A 17709-nucleotide genomic window follows, 5' to 3' on the forward strand; every position below is an offset into this window, starting at 1 on the left:
GCTCTGCCATGTATCCATCATCCAGTTTCAACAGATGGCATCATTTTCCTCAATTTTTTTTTTGTATAACATCCCTTTTACTTTATGTTTCTGAACTGTTTTAAAGCAAATCCCAGATAGCCTATTATTTCACCTCTAAATATTTCAGGAGAATCTCTAACAAATAGGCCCTCTCCTTTTCTTTTCATAGCCGTGATGCCGGTATTACACCTTGCAAAACTATCAATAATACTTTACTAGCATACTGAGATTTTCCCCAGTTGCCTTGCAAATGTCTTTTTACAGTTGGCATGTTTGAATCAGAATCTAAACAAACCAAATATGTTGTATTTGCTTATCATGTCTCTTAAGTCTTTTAAAAATCTGTAACTTTCCCCACTCTTCCCCTCTTTAATATTATACCTGGGTCATTGTTCCTGTAGAACATCCTAAATCTGGATTTGGTTAATTGCTTACTTGTGGTATCATTCAACATGTTATTCTTCCTCCATATTTCCTGTAAACTGATAGTTGAATCTAAGGGTTTCATAAAATGTGGGTTCCATTTTTTTTCATGGATTATCTTATATACATCATTTTGCTTCACATCAAGAGACAGATACTCTCTGATCATTATCTTTTCATGATACTTAGATTAATCAGTGAGTTCGTGCTCTGCCAGCCTCCTCCTCCTCTCATGAAGTTGCCCATCATCTCTCACCTGTTGGTTTAGGTACTATTGATTATTTAATTGGAGGATACAAAATACTCAAGAAAAATTAATTTAATAAAGTTTCTTCTCCTTATTAAATCTCATCTGGAGTGTAATAATCTATAATTCATTGATTTTGCATATTTTTACAGCTTTTCATTGTATTTTACATTCTTTCTTTTGGCTGAACATACAGGTGGCCTTGTAAATCTAACCCAGTTCACTAGATGAGGCAAGTGTTTCTAGCCTACTCTACTAATTTATTTGTCCAGTCTTTCTTGCACATTCATAAACTTACTCTGTTATTGTACTGTGTGATTTATCTCCAATGCTTAGAATGGTTCTTGGAACACGATAATGAAGTTTACTGAAGGAATAACCTTGTGCGTTGTACATGTTCTCCAGAGACATACTCTGTACTCCTGGGTGCATCGGCGAAGGTGCCACAAAGCAATAGGAACCTGAAATTTGAGCGAACTGTGAAAAGCTCTTGATACGTCATAATTTCCTCGACTCCTTTAGCCAGTATTAGCATTTCAGGCAAAGGAATAGAAGTGGCAAGAGTGTTGTCTGTGTTGGCAAAAGGAGGGAAGATGGCAGATTGGTTTGTAGGTGTTTGAATGGGGAGAGCATACAAATAAGTAAATAAATACAAATATGTATATAAGTAAATGTACATAATTATACACACACATGCGCACGCGCGCACACACACACACACACACACACACACACGGCTGTTGTGTCCTTGACAACGTGGAGCACCTACTTCAGAGCAAAGATCATAGTGCGTCCTGAAGGAAGTGATCTGCGTCTCTACTGCATGGCTGAGACCTGAATAATCGAACTATTATTTTGGATACATGAAACTTTTCTTCAAACAGCAGTGAAAATTAAGCAGCCAGTTACGTAGTGTACAAATCAAAACAACCAAAAATGTTGGTAGATATGATGGGCAGTTCTGAATAGGAGAATGTTCTCCGGGAGAAATAAAACCACTGTCTGGCAAACAACAAGTAAAGGCCTCCACTGTCTCCCTGTGATCTAGTAGGAGATCTACTAGGAGATCTAGATATGAAGAAACTGGAATGTTCAAATACACGTGCTTCCCTTGAGCAACCTACGTGTGAATCGTCTAAGGGAATTGAAAGCCAATTTTACTTTAAATAGGTTTAGGTGTTGATAGTGTCCCCAGAAGTAATTAAAATCTGACTGTTGCAGTAAATTTTCTTTCAAACCATGCCTTAAGTGCTTTATTGGAAAAGCACTTCCATAGGCCAGAGTTCCTAAGTCAGGACCCTCAGAACCATAGATGTTTCAGAATTCTTTGTATTTTAGGAAGTTAATATGGTGCATGTAACCTGTACTGTGTAACCCCTGCCACAGGGTCGGACGCAGCATCCGGTAACAGTAGGTGACTGTTCCGTACGTGCGTAGCCACCCCCAGTGGGATAAAAAAAGATTATAGATATCCTCATATCAGTTCAGGTTAGGCTTGTCACAGAACTACAGAAAGTGTTCAGAGCTTTTGGGAAATCAGAATTGAGGGCAAGGGTCTGTGGACCTGTCAATGGAATGTTAAGAAAATAAATAACTAAATGTCCATCTTTGCTGGAGGAACGAAAGTCAGATAACAAATAAAGCGAGTATCGTTGTTAAAGGATTTTAAGCCCTTTGTGTAAAGGACTTGCTTCTTTGATTCACCTAAGATTTAGAAATACAAACAAAGAAGTCGTATCTACATGGCCAAACAATGTAAAAATAATAATAATTTTGGAAAGTAGTACCTCCCATCTAAAAAGCTCAGACCTTCCACGCGTTTGTGTCTCAAAGCCTGTGTAATTGAAAGACTGATGGGCACTCTATGAAAGGCCTGCGGTTGCTTGGGGGGCAGTAGCTGGTGTTTGGTGTGTGAGAAAAGCAGCATTATCACTGCGCTTGGCCACTGTGCTTTGTGGAGTGGATTACTATAGGGCTGAGTTGTTCTTACTCTAAGCACTTATCCAGCACTTGGGAAGGAAATTATTTAGGTAAATGCAGTACGGAGGATACAAAAGGAGAGTGGGAGAGTCTACATATTTGCTAAGTCCAGCCCTCTTCTATGTATTTTTGCAGTGAGTTTAGCGAATTATAAATCATGACACAATTGACATGTGGAAACTAAAAAGAAAAACCAAGTGATCTTGTCTTGTCCCTTTTACATCGCTGTTGAAAGGTTTGGTTTTGGTATTCTTCTCTAGAAAGCTCTCAGATATCTGATTAACCCCCTGTGGCAGCTGTCACCTGGGCTATGCATATGCACAAATATCATCAGAGTATTCTTTATCTTGGTATAAACAAAGTTCAAGAAATTTTTCTGAAATGAATATAATCTTCATTCTGCTCTTCCTACTATCTAAAATTATCTTGCAGAACTCTACTCTGTGAGGTTATTCAAGATTGTTACTTATAATAAATATAAGCAATGGAATTTGCCAAAATAAAAAATATTCTAATAAAACATCATGATTTGACTAAATAATCATGAAGAAATTGTTAGAGGATTGTTAAACCTGTGGATACTTTTTGGAATAATTGATCATACCCAGTGAGTGCTACATTTTTAAAGCATGTTTTTTTCTTTAAATGTTAATTTACCACATCATTTCATACTTATTCATTTATTTAACAAAACTACTGCTAGAATTTTCTAAGTTTTCATAAACACAAAGTTGCCATGGACATCTTTGCACATATATTTTTACATACTTGTCCAATTTTATCTTTTGGGTAAAATTCTAAAATTGAAATTTCAAAGTCATGTGCTTTTAAAATTTTGCTGTACATTTTAAATTGCCTTCCAGAGAGTTTTTACCAGTTTACATTCTTATTAGCTATATATGCAAGTGCACTTCCTCTCTGGCAGCTGAAAATTTGTCTTATTGTCACTTGCCAAATGTCTTTTCAGATATTTATTGCCAAATTTCAAATTTATTCTTCTATAAAGGAATGGTTCATGATTTTTTATTGCAATCTAAAGAGCTTTTTATTTGTTGAGGGTATTTATCTTTCCTTTGAATTATTTATTACAAGGATTTTTCAGAACTTTTTTTGTAGCTTGCATAATGTTTTTAAAAACAATTATGTAGTCATAGGTTTTAATATGTTCCTTTAATTTTTCTGCATCTAATGTCATAGACAATGGTCTTCTCTACTTTAAAATTAAAAAAGGATTTTTTTGCTTATATTTATTTTCTTGGCTTTATGTTTTAACCATTTAAGTACATTTTGGTGTAAAGTCTGAAGCAAAGACTTAACTAGGTTTTTTTCTTCAAATGCTGAGCAAACTTCTGGTACTATTGATTGAATAATTTCTTGTTTCCTCATTGATTTTTAAATGACAGCTTTGTCATGAATCTCTCTGTACATACTCCCATTGCTAGGTCTGTCCTTTCTGGCAGCAGTACTAAATTGTTTAAATTTACTTTTCTTAAAATATGTATATGTATATGTAGTAGATTTTCTCAACTCATTTCTTTGTAAAAATTTTCTTAGCTATAATTATCATGCATTAGTTTTCCAGATAAAATTTAGAAGCATTTCAGGATTCCGTGTTCTTCCTCTCCCATCCATTTTTTTTTTCTATTTGACATTTTGTTTGGATTTGCATTAAAAGTCTAATTGAATTTTGAATCATCAGATTAATTTTATACAAGTACTTCTCTGCAAAACATTTGAAAAGATTAAAGTAATCGATTCCTTTAAAAATTGATATATGAGAGTATTTTGGTGTTTTGGAAGTGTTTGTGCTGCTGAATGTGGATCCTTTCATGATTTTTGTTCAACTGTCTTGTGAACTAGTTCAGACAGTCAGTGTCATATGCTGAATATCTAAATATATGTATAATGAGGAATTTGAGAAAATATGATAGAATAGACGCCTGTCCCACAGCCTTGGAGAAATAATAAAGTATAGATGGGTATAAATGCTCCACAGTTACTATCAGGAAAGTTACAAATTGTGATCTTTTCCTAGCTCTGCGAAGCCAGTTGGTTGCTTATTGTTAAAATATCATCTTTCCCATAGAGATCGGAGGCTGCTAATAAAATATGTGTGTGAAGGGGTGTCTGGGTGGCACAGTTGGTCTCAGCTCAGGTCATGATCTCAGGGTCATAAGATGAACCCCCCCATTGGGCTCTGCCCTGAGTGCAGAATCTGCTTGAGACTCTCTCTCCCTCTCCCTCAGCTCCTCCCTGCCCCTCTCTAAAATAAAAATAAATAAATCTTTAAGAAAATAAAATATTTGTGTGAATATTGAGTAAACTGAAAGATTGGACACTGGGTACTACCTACAGAAGATTTCATTGAATAAGTGAGTTCTGAATGCAGTTTCAAAAGAGGAGGCAGGTCACTGTGCACGTGGGGACACTGTGCAGATCAAGGCTGGAGCTCTTGAAGTTGGCAGTGGCTTGAGATGATGGGAGAGAAGGCAGTGGGAGGAGTCCCAGATGCCATGTGGCTCTCAAAGTACTTAAGTTAAGCCAAGGGGAGGATATGGGTGGTCCTGTACCTCCAGGGCCTAGAATGGTGGCTGGTTCACGGCGGGTGCTCAGTGCCCAGTGAGTGCCAAATGTGTGCAAGAGGAAGGAGAAACCTGAGAGGCGGACTAGACCAAATTGTCTGTGAGGTAGGTGTTGATGGGGTTGAGTATATTTGCAAGCTCTGAAGGTTGTTCTGCTGAGAGAACAGTGGCAGCTCAGCGCTTAAGAAGCCTAAATTCTGACAGCAGTATACAAACATTCAGGGTGGGGCTGGGGTGACAGGCAGGGAATGTAATGGGTGAAGACGGCATCCAGAAAATTTCATGGCATTTCCACCATGGCAAAATGATTGAGGGTTTTTTTTTTTTTTTAAGATTTTATTTATTCGACAGAGATAGAGACAGCCAGCGAGAGAGGGAACACAAGCAGGGGGAGTGGGAGAGGAAGAAGCAGGCTCATAGTGGAGGAGCCTGATGTGGGGCTTGATCCCATAATGCCGGGATCACGCCCTGAGCCAAAGGCAGACGCTTAACCGCTGTGCCACCCAGGCGCCCCAAAATGATTGAGTTTTGAACACGTGGCCTAAAAAACACTGTGCCTTCATCTTAGAAAATGGGTCAGCAAACGATGGCCTGGAGCCCAATCCAGCCCACAGCCATTCTTATAAATAAAGTTTTATTGGAACACAGCCTCACCTGTCCATTTACATATTATGCGTGGCTGATTTAGTAGTACAAGAGCAGAGTTGAGTATTTGAAACAGAGAACAGATGGCTGGCAAAGACTAAAATATTTACTGTCTGGCCCTTTAAGAAGATATTTAATGACCTCTGTCTTACAACAATGTTCTTAGTATTTAGTGGTGGCCTTCTGGAAGTGGTAGTCGAGTCAGAAGAGTTCAGATAAATTGGTGCATGAATAGTCATAAGAAAGTTTAGGCCACATCACTTCCTGTGAAGAAATACACCCAAAATTTTTATGGTGTTGAAGCTCAGTTCCCAAGTCATTGCCTTGATTGTGTTATTTCTATCTCGGTCTACTGTGGCCATTTCTGTGGCCAAAAGTCCACGAAACTGCATAGAACACCTACTATCTTTTGAACCTGTCTGACCCAGTGAGTTATCCATAGTTAAGAAATTAGAATCCCAGTGCTAAATATCATGTCAAGACTTCCCTGCGGCCTACTAAGGAGGGCAATTTCTCAGTCTGCCTGTTCAAGTTCTGCCAGCCTGTTTTATATGCTATGCTCCCCAGGGTAACTGTCCTCTTCAGAACTCGCCACAGTCTTTCCCTCTGTTCCTTTTGTGTCTTCCATCGTCTTTGCTGCAGTGTCTTTTCTACTGGAAGTGTGTGGTGTCGTGGAATCTGTTTGTCCCAGGGAGAGCCTGCCTTACTCAAGGTGGATGAGTGATAACATATTTGAAAACAACATATTCAGGGCAGTCCAACCATTTTTCAGCCAAATGTCAACCATCGTGTGTGCATTTGGAAAGACATACAGCTAATTTCTTCACTTACTTTACAAATTCTAACTCTTCTAATTTATTTTAAAGGGCTGAGACAGTAATAAGGAAGCAGCAGAAGTTTTGTGGGAAAGGTGTGTCGAGTCTTTCACATATTCAGGATTAAATTTTAGTTTTTTTGTGAAACATTCAGAAGGTGGTGTTTTGAAAAGCCACTCCAGAGACACAGAAGGAAAGCCAAGGGCAAGACTGAATTCAGCTAAGTGTATACTGAATATACAAGACTGAATATACTGTCTTCATGACAGTAACCACTGTAATCATGTAGGCACAGTCAGCAACTAATTTATGAATTAACTAATTAATCGAGTTGACATTTACTGAAGATACACTATGACTAGACCTACTGTGCTAGGTGCCAGGAATACAAAGATGATTGAGGCTCACTTTCTGCCCTGGAGGAACCCCCAGACTGGAAGGGAGTGATCAGATGCATGAACACTTGCCATACAAGATGAGAAATGTTACAGCAGATGCATGTTTTCAGATGAAATAGAAGGAAAAGTCTAGAAGGAAGTGGACTGCAATGTGAGAAGGTTGGGGGCAAAAAGAAATAACAACAAAATAGGAAAGGAAAAAAAAAAAGAAATTTGAACTTGATTGGAGAAGACAGTTGACCACACTGTGGAAATCAAGGTCTGACGTGAATGGCAAGATGAAATGGAGGATGGGGATGAAGGATTGCACTGGTCGTGATGAGCACGGGGTGATGTGTGGAAGGGTTGGATCACCCTATTGTACACCTGAAACTAATATAACACTGTATGTTAACTATACTGCAATTAAAATTAAAACTTAAAAAAATAAAGAGTAATGTAAAGTAATAATAATAAAAAAAGAAAAATGAATGGCAAGAGGCTGCAGACAACAGAAGCAAGGGCAGCAAAAGTTTCAGACTCAAGAACTGAGATTTCTGTTGTTCAAGAGGGTTTGGTGTTTTACAGCCTAACACTTCCTTGAACTGTTACAAATGTGTGTAATATGCCTATATATTACTTATATCCAATAATCTATCATGTTCCGTTCTGACTTGTGCAATGATGTTACATAATGGATATTATATTAATTTATAGTAAGGTATTTTATGTATACAGCATATACGACAATACTCCTCCTCTATGAACCAAGACTGAGTGAGTGCTAGGAACTTTACTAAGCCCTTTATATTGTTTAGGTTAGTTCTTGCACTTGGTAAGAGTAGTAATACCGGGGGTGCCTGGGTGGCTCAGTCGTTAAGCGGCTGCCTTCGACTCAGGTCATGATCCCAGTGTCCTGGGATCCAGCCCCTCATTGGGCTCCCTGCTCAGCGGGAGGCCTGCTTCTCCCTCTCCTACTCCCCCTGCTTGTATTCCCTGTCTCGCTGTCTCTCTCTCTGTCAAAAAAATAAATAACATCTTAAAAAAAAAAAAAAAGAATAGTGATACCATTTCCCCCCAGACAGGCAGCCTCAGGCCTGCGGAGGTTAGACAGCCTGCCCAAGGTTACCCAGGGGATAAGTGGTACTCACACCCAGGCCTGTCCTCATCTCCTGAGTTAGAGGCTCTCTGGAGTAGATTTGAGAGATGAGCTTTTGGTGTTAAGATGAACTGAAGAGAAACAGATTGACTCCTCCTAAGGGTCAGAGTGAGGGCAAGAAAACCGAGTGCCCTCAACGGAGGGAGGGAGCAAGGGCGGGGGGCAACACGGGCTTCGAAGTCAGAGGTGACCGAGTTCTCGTCCTGGTCGTGTGGCTTCTCAGCCACCCGTCTGCCCTGGTCAGGCCACGTGCCCACTCTGGATGGCCTCGTGGGCCCGGCGGCGGTCAGATCTTCTGCCTTGGTAGTATGGAAAGGACCTGCAGCCGTGCTCGGCTCTTCACAGGCAACCACAGTGACAGCCGCTGCTGCTGCTCTCCCAGCACCCTTATTGCTGGTCTTACTTCGCGTTCCGGCCCCCCTTCCTCCACTGCTAACACTATTATTATCGGCAGCAACAGTAACTGGAAGGACTAATGGAATACATCTATGCCAGAAAAAAACTAAAAAACAAAAAAACAAAAAAAACAACACCCAACCCAACCAGAATAGCTGTTTAAGTCCTCAGTTTGATTAATAGCAGTAGTTCTGTGCTCATATCAACGTTGAGCAAGCGTTTGCCGTGGCGGGTCTCTATGCTCGCACAATAGAGAGTTAAACTACGAATAAGCCATTTTCCCTTTTAACTAGCATATATACTTGTTTGGCCTTCCTGACCACGTAGTGTTGATAAGCCATGTGTTCAAGAGAGAGCTCTTCAGGAGCTGAACTGTGAGTGCACATTGAAAGCCGACCCACTTCGAGGAGGAGGCCATGCCCAGCTTTGGAAGGAGAGTCAGAACGTAAATAATTTCATGACGATTTGAAGATTCCATCGTGCATTCTCTGCTTCTCCAGATGACCTCAATTGTCTCATGTCATGTGGTAGGCTTGTCACCTTATGTACAAGTTCAGAAAGTTATCAGGATACTTTATTTTAGTAAATCTTACACGTTGGCCGTTAGACTTTAATTGAGAAGCTATGCGAGTTGCTGGATAAGCAGATGGAGATCCCAGATCCTGTCCTCCACGAGGACAGTCTCAACATAAAAATGTTTTTATAAATCCTTATTAGAGAGGAAGGCATTTCCAACCACCTTGAAATGGAACCTTCCCCACCCAGTACGAAGAAGACTGACATGTGACATTTTAATACTGCTTTGTTTTACTAAAATAGCAACCTGGCCAAATATACTTTTCAGCACGTTTATTATAAGCACATGTTTATATTTATGGGAGAAGTGGTGCTAATTCCCTAGTATGTTAACAGGTCTTATTCAAATTGTTCTATTTTTACTTTGGAACAAAATTGCTAAAGAGAAACATTTTAAGGCAAGTAGTGATTATAGCACACTTATCAAATTATATATTAAATAAACTTCCTGAACTGAGAAGGAGCATAAATTGCAAAGAAGGTAGTTATCTTAAATTCTGTATTGTTTATATAAGATTTCTTCAAATCCATTTTTATGGTAGGATCCTGATTGCTTTCCTGTTTTTTGCTAAATTTCTGCCTTCTCACTAACAAATAAAAATCCTCTTTTTAATAAATAATAGATGACTTGGGATTCCAGAATGGTTTTCAGAAACCACGGAAAGACCTCCTTACTTTATTGTATACAATAAATGTTTGCTGTGTTTTGTTTTGTTTTTTTTAATTTGAAAGGTAGTCAAATAGGTGAATGCATAAATCTTGCCAACCCTTGGGCAGTTGTAATTTCCATACCAAATACATGAGTTTTTACTTGACTATTACTCCACTATACATTAAGTAATAGTGTTACCATGGCAACCTTTGCATCACATTATAACATTTAAATATAAGGTGTTGTGTTTCTTTATAGGAAAAGACAATATACTTGAATTTTTAATGTTTAGTGAAATATAATCACTAGAAAGGTAAATAATTTTGTCCAAGGTCAATTGAATGCTTTGGAGGTTATGCAGATTCCCAGCCAAAACTCTGACGTGCGTTCATTTATTTTTTGTCATGTCACGAGGCAATACAGATTTTTTTTAAATAGTACTTGGTAAATATCACATAATATTCATTAAATGCCTGTAGTTGGCCTTGCAAGGAGAAAAGCAATATTGAACTTGTTTGAGCTATTTATTTATCAGTGGCTAATGCAGTAGTAAGAATTTGAATTTATTTAGCATCACATGATTAATAAAATTTAATAAAGTACATGTCTTATTTTTAAATACCTAGTTGTACAATATGTAGCGTGACTGGTTTTGGTCTCACATATAGTGGGATTAACTGTAGCGGTTTGCTCATACTTGAGAAAGCAAAATTAAATGAGCCATTGAAGTAATCCTGTGGCAGTTCCAGAAAAATGGCTACTAGCTGAAATTATTTAGATTGATTGTTGGCCAGTTTCTTTCTTCAGTATGGATGAACACTAGGCATCTCTTGTTGCCAGTGTAGTTCTAGGCCATGAGGCTATCATCGCTGTTTATGTAGGCCCCCATATTTGGCTTTTTTCAGTGTTTTTATGATGACTTTTCAAAATTATTATCTCAGTGTATACTTTTTATCTCAAAGTAGAATAGATGATCTCACGGCCAATGAATCATTCACAGCTTTGGGGGAATCTCTGAAATAGTCATCAGTGAATGGTAATATAGGACTATGAGTTGTAGGGACATAAGAAGGAGGGTAACTATGTGCTAGATACCAGCTCTGCTGGACATTTTACATATGTTGTTTCATCTGCTCCTGATAACCCTTAGTAGAGCTTTCATGACTTCCTATTTACAGAGGAGGAAAATAGGGTTTCGAGCCGTTGTATAACCAACCCCTAGTCATGATGCTTGTATGCCTCTGAGCTGGGGTTCCGTGTGATCTGTTTAACCTCAAAGCCCTCCCTCTTTCCTCAAGAGGTTTGGAATCTACTTCTGACTTGTTACAATGTGCAGTACACATTCAGAGTAGAAATAAAAAGCATTGACCAAAAGTCCCTAAGAGAAAATCTTTGCTAAATGATAATTTCAATAATTTACATTTCTTTGCAGCACAATGACAATCTGTTAAGTCCCTGATTATGAAAGTTATCCTTGCCATCTTATCTAAGTTTCCAGAGTTCTCTTGTTGAAACCAAGTGTAAGACAGAACTCAAAATAAACTATAAAGGTGCATTCCTAGACCTTCAGCTATCGGGAATAGCTACTGTCCAAAGACTGACCTTCAGTTTTGAGCTTTGAAGTTCAAAAGTGGACAGGTGGAAATACTGTGTTCTTCATTGCCCTTTGGTGTGAGATATATTCTGGGTTGCAGAGTAAGTGCCAACAGCAGCAAAATTATCGTCCCCTCCTGCTACTGTAGTAAGTCAGCAATGGCCCTTCTGTGGTCAAAATGGCAAATTCAGCAGCAGCTATTCGACAGGGATTTGCAAAAACTTCCCCATGGCTGTTAGGAATCTTGTTCAGCAGTGTCTTTGAAAACCCGATTCTGGGCAGAATTCACTATGTAGAAATGACCTCAATTGAATTAAAAAAAAAAAAAAGAATGTGTTTAAAACAAATATAATTGGTAATTTTGCTCGATGTGTATTTTGCACTTAGTACTGCAAAGTCTATTAGGTACCTATACAAATATCCAGCATTCATAAGTTTTATAGTGGTTCAGAATTTTATTTCCATATTAACGTGAAGCCTTCCAAAATTCCTGGCTTTATAGAGTCAGTTCGCCATACAAAGCCACTATACATCACTTAGGTTTGTGATGAAAGAATGGAATTGCAGCTGTGTGAGTCCTAGAATACCCAAACATGAATTAGACTCACAAGCATTTGGCAATAGTTCAGAAAAGGAGCTTAATCTGGTTTCATCTGAGACTGCTTTTCTCTGTTCTACAACATCCCCCCAAGATGTTGTGTCTGATATCGGATCACAACGTAATGGGAGTGACGCAAAATCAGAGAAAGCTCTAAGAAACCAGGGGCACATTTGCTTTTCCCCAGAGATGATTTTTTCTCCTACTTCTTTTTTTTTCCCCCCCTCTCTCTCCCAGATTCCAACTCTGAAATTCAAGGTCATTCACCTATTAGATGAATTAATTATAAGCCAAAAAGCAGCATTCATCGTACTCTGATCTCACTCATATCTATAATTAAGGGTAAATATAATCTTCCTTTTTAGAAATGTACCACCCACCCATTACATTTAAAGTGCTGACTGAAATGAAATAATAGTTCAGAGCAAGATGATTTTAGTTTAACAAGAAAAAAGTTGATAATTTAAGCTCGAAGCAGTGAGTTCTATTTTTGATTACCATTCAGTTATAAATCTAATTTGAGATATATGCTGCTTTTCTGTTACTCAAGTTTAATTCATGGTTTGCATTCTTGGTTGCATAAGCAAAGTTCAGTGGTTGATCAAGGATGTTAAAAAGCTCCCCCCCCCCCCAAGGAATTGGGGCAGGGGTTGAGAAAGTGTTAGACTGAGACCCAGATCTGATGTAAAACAAACAAAAGAGTTTAATGGAAAGGGACCCTCCCAGAGAATGCTGCATTTGGCTTATGAGGGGCTCTGGTGGGACTGTCTGCTGAAGGATTGGTTGTTGGGGGGGGTGGACCCCAAAATATTTAAACCCAATTAACAAAGTCAGCAAATTCTATTTTTTGGTTAGGGTATTTTAAGTCTTGAGATTGTTTGTCTTTCAAAGAAAGTAAGGAGTGAAGAAGGGGAAGGGCTCATCTCATCACATTGCAGACAGTTAAACAAAATGCTAAACTATGGGTTTAAGATTTACAGGTTAGCTGTGCGAGATGCCACATCTTGCTTCCAGTGTTTCCTGGCAGACTCGGGCAGCTCTGTACTGGGACCCAGCATAACCGCAGAGCATGAGCTTGCACAATGCGAAAACCCTGAAACCTTTACAATCTTATTTAAGGCAAAGACGAACTGGCCCATTTTGAAAGTAGACTTTAGCTTCCAAACAACTTTTATTAAGCAAAAATTTGTCTTTATATGTATGTCTATATTCATGTAGGTGAATTCATATGTAAACGAATGCCTTATCCATTTTGTGTCGTATTCAATTTACCCTATTAAATGGATGCCATTAACTTTCTAAGTTCATAAACTCAGGTTTTGTAGCCAGTGGAAATTTTTTTTTCTCTTTCTCATTGCTGAAGAGAGTTAAATGTGTGACGTAAAGACAAAACAATAGTAAATGGTTATTGTTCATTTTACAAGTATACTCTACAATAGGAACACATATATTTTTATCTTAATTTTCCCTAGGGGGGTGATTAGGGCCCCCTTAAGTATGAGGAAATGCTTATTTTTGTTGCTTTAGAAGAATGAATCTATTGTCTGAGAGAAAAAGAAAAAGGAACAAACAGGTCTAAAAAGAAAGAAACAGGAATATGCTTTGTGAAATAAAGAAAAAAAAAAAAGATTAGCATGAGCCTCTACATGTTCGGAAGTGCTATCTGGTCTTAGTCCTCTGTCACTACCCATAGTTCATGTGGCTGCACATGCAAGGGTTGGGTGCATGATTTATTTACAACTGGCCCGTGAAATGATTTTCTTTTAAATTAACAACAGTAAGGTCAGCCACAGCCAGGGAGCGATCTTCTCGTTATCATTTTACATTTTTCACAGCTCTCTTGTGAATGCTGCTAAAACACAGGATAGCAAGCTTGTTTGTTTTTATGTTGACCTATTGAATACATCTACTTTCTTGGGAGTGGCAACCTTTGCCACCAGGACCCACACGAACTAAGCAATGGTTAAGCTCATTAAGGAGACAAGCCAGAATTTCAACATATCTGCTTAGTCCTTGTTTGAATATTTTATGTTATTGGAGAAGAAGATAAATGAAGAAAGGGGAGTAATGCCTGTCTAAAATACAAAGTTTTCATTAATGTCATCTTCAAACTCCTCTTCTCCTGAAAGGAAGGCTTATTTGTGAATTTACCAGACTGTGAGGAGGTTGTGATTTAAATCATTCACAGCTTTTCTTGATGGAAATTTCAAGGAAAATTTGGGCTTAAATACAGATTTTGTTAATAAGATTTACCAAGAGTGGAATTTCAGGTGGAGATTCTAAAATTGTTGAATGCCACTTACAAAATGATAAATCATTTGATGTTAAGCTGTTGGGTTCCTGATTTATAGAAAACTATTACAATGAGCTCCATATTTTAGTTTGCCATTGGGTAGCATTTGGCTATCTTTCTTAACTCCAGAAGAGGCAGTAATTGAGCACGCGGATGTCAGATTTTTATCTGGTAAATAATCTGGCTTTATCTGGGATCGATGTGGCAAATGTGAAGATACTCGCCATGAGTTTTTGCTCAAAGTGAGCCTCAAACCTCAAATCTCATCCTTGAAGTTTCATTTTAAAGTAATGTTTGTTATGTATCCCTTGGAAAAGTCTGAAGCTGGAATCAGTGAAGGCAAGCTTGTCAGTAGCTGATTAGTCCTTTATATATTACTCATCCAGCACTCAAAAAATCCCTTGGATAGAGAGGTTCTCTTTATGATATTTCGCTATATGGCACTGGAAAGAGGGGGTTTGAATTTTTGATTTTCCAGCTTATGGGTCATATTTGACCAACTGCTTTCACTAGAAGACATGCCACTTTGTTGAGCTATTTAGGAATCAAAAAGACTGTCTTAATTTAAAACAAGGACTCTTTGTTTTAGTTGGTGACTGCCTTGTGAAATTTTTCAGTTCTCAGCGGGTTAACCAGGGAACAGGGGCAGAGTCATAATTGGCCTATTTAGAGTATTTTGCATGTGAATAGTGTGTTAGTGAAGCATCCCTAAGTCTGTTGTGAGTGACATGGTGATTAGAATTTAGATTAGGGAAAACACATTCTGTACTTTATCAAGGACAGTAATTAGTTCAGTCAGTAAAAGTTGATTACAAGTAACGATAAAGTTAGATTTTTAGTACTTAATTTTAAAATTTCTTTATTAAACAGCAAATTTGTTCTTAATATAAATGGTAGTATCTACACTTGTTTTCTTGCATATCTGACTAATTAAAAGAACAATGTGTTCAATGCAGAGTATAATCAGGCGATTTATATATTATGGGTAAGTTTTTATGTAGCTTTTAGAAAATGTAATATTATTACATAATCTTTCATGTGTCATCATTTTCGAAAGTTTGGTTAATTTATCACACTGTGGTAAGTTAATGATATTTGTGAAAGTTTTCTGGTGCTCAGGTAAATGTTTAATCTGCGGGGATGTGTTTTAGCTTCCAGTAGTCCTCAAGAGGGCATTCTAATGTCCTTTAATTTGTTCCTGTTAGCTGAGAATGCCTCCTATTTCTATGATTTTGGAAGTTAGCGTGAGATTTGAATTTCCTCCCGGTTCCGCTGGCATTTTCTCTTCTGTGGGTGCTGTGTAAATCCGTGGAGGCTAATGCTGTACCGATGGCGAGAGGCAGAGTCCTCAGTGGAGTGGAGCATTCCACACTCACCCCCAATGTGAGCAGCCGGGGGAAGATGTGCGTGCGTCCGAAAAATCAGATTCTTCTTGGGTTCTTGTGAAGGAAGGGCACGAATAGTTTCCAGATAGCAGCCTAAGTGTAGATTAAAAAAAAAAAACAACAAAAAAAAAATCCAAACCACGAGTCTTACATAAATGCCCTCTTCTTTAAAAAATTAAAATGTGAGTCATCTTAAGATGAAAATACTGTTTAAAGAGAATCACCTTCCACCTTCCTCTTAAAAGCAAATAGTTTAAAAAAAAATCACAAACTTTGAGCTCGCTTCGTAGCCTGCTTTCCTTTTTGTTTGGTTGTGTTGTAATTGTTGCAGCTTAGCAGATGCTGTTTTGTTTATTGCGTTGGTTTAAGTACTAACAATCAGTTGGGGGGTGGTGAATGTGAAAAACTAACCTTCTATGTTTGTTTTCCCTTTTTAACCTTTTAGCAGAGTCTCCTTGGAGGTGACATGGATATGGGCACCCCAGGAACCCTGTCGCCCACCAAACCTGGCTCCCAGTATTATCAGTATTCTAGCAATAACCCCCGAAGGAGGCCTCTTCACAGTAGTGCCATGGGTAAGGTATTCCTCCGTTTGAATGCCCGAGCGATTATCAGTAGTCTTTTTCTTTCTTCCTCTCTCTTTTAATACCACCCTTCTCGCCCTACCCTCACCCCACCCTCCAAAATCATAAAATTTTCCTCAAATGTCAGGCTCGTGACCACCCCTCCCCAGTAGTGCATTGGATGGGTATGTTAACAACTTCTAGTAGCAAGAGAACTATTTTGGTGTATGCTTATTTCTTGTTTTCTCTTGGCTGCCCATATAAGGCAACTTTAAAAAAAAATCAAAGCTTAAAAAAAAGTTAAATATCTTGATTTTTATGAAAAAGGCAGAATTTGATGTCTGCCAGAATAAAATAAGATAGCGGTACTGACATTTTGCTAAGGTAACGATTTAAGAAAATCTGGTCTAATCTAAATGGCTTCGTGGTGTGATCTGTGTTCGTTAGGAAAATGGGCATGCGGGGACCTCACCGCCTCTTCCTTTTCTTTCAGAGGTGCAGACAAAGAAAGTTCGAAAAGTTCCTCCAGGTTTGCCGTCCTCAGTAAGTACTGCTTGTTTCTGCTTTTGTATATTGTTTATTTTGTTCTGTTTCATGTTGATGCGAGGGAGCGGGGGGTCACGAGGTGCCACGCACCAGAACAGCACGTTTATCTAGAATGTGGATGAGGTAGGACTGGCCTGCACGTGCAGCCACCTGACCCACGCTAGAGTGATTAATCGTGTATCCTGGAAGGCTGGGTGGTTGCGTTGATATTCAGCAGGTTAAGCTCGGAAGAGAGCCTTGAAAAGGTGCCTGAAGTTCCAGGAGTTTTACCTGTACAGGGCTTTCGAGAGAATGAGTATTAGTTTCATCTGTTGGTTAAATTCTTTGTCGGTATTATGATGATTTATGGATTTGCATGCGAAAGGAGATTTGTGGAGAGGATTTAGGAAAAATTTACATGGGTTTCAGCCCAGAGTGCAGAGAGAATGTCTCTATTTTCTAGAGAGGTGACTGAAGAAAAGCTTCAAAGGTAGCCGCATCAGTAGCCATTTGTGTCTGGAATACCAGGTGACAACCAGAGGAAACAGCTGTAACCAAGAGCATTCTGGGTCTTTTTAATACCTGGAGCTGTATTCAGGCGCTGCTGAGGTCGCTCCAGTCCCCAACCTAGCAAAAGGCGGTTGTGATCACAACTAAATAAGATAGCTTTATTTTCAGTTCTTACATATATTTTTAAATCGGACTTCTTAAATGGTTTTACTTGATTTTGTTTAGAACCAGTCTTCTCCTAGCGATTTCCTCCTTACGTAGAATAAAAAATATGAGTTCCTCTCTTCTTTTTTTCCCCTTCCTCCTTCCTTCCTGTGATATAGATACAGGTACAGATACACAGTTTTGATTTAATGTAATTCTGTGTT

The 17709-nt window shown here is 38.6% G+C and overlaps 1 protein-coding gene across 26 annotated transcripts in view; it reads left to right on the plus strand.

Moving 5' to 3' along the window:
• Positions 1 to 17709, plus strand: part of TCF4 (transcription factor 4) — a 347373-nt gene that overhangs the window by 204365 nt on the left and 125299 nt on the right. For 19 of the 26 annotated variants that reach the window (XM_026496366.4, XM_048218597.2, XM_026496358.4 and 16 more), the window contains 2 exons: positions 16189 to 16318; positions 16800 to 16849. In XM_026496366.4, the coding sequence (XP_026352151.1) occupies positions 16189 to 16318; positions 16800 to 16849 (180 nt within the window). The remainder of the gene's footprint in view (positions 1 to 16188; positions 16319 to 16799; positions 16850 to 17709) is intronic. The other 7 variants (XM_048218596.2, XM_057313066.1, XM_026496360.4 and 4 more) reach the window with 1 other exon arrangement.

This window comes from Ursus arctos, unplaced genomic scaffold, assembly GCF_023065955.2.
Source record: "Ursus arctos isolate Adak ecotype North America unplaced genomic scaffold, UrsArc2.0 scaffold_17, whole genome shotgun sequence".
Taxonomy (NCBI): Eukaryota; Metazoa; Chordata; class Mammalia; order Carnivora; family Ursidae; genus Ursus; species Ursus arctos.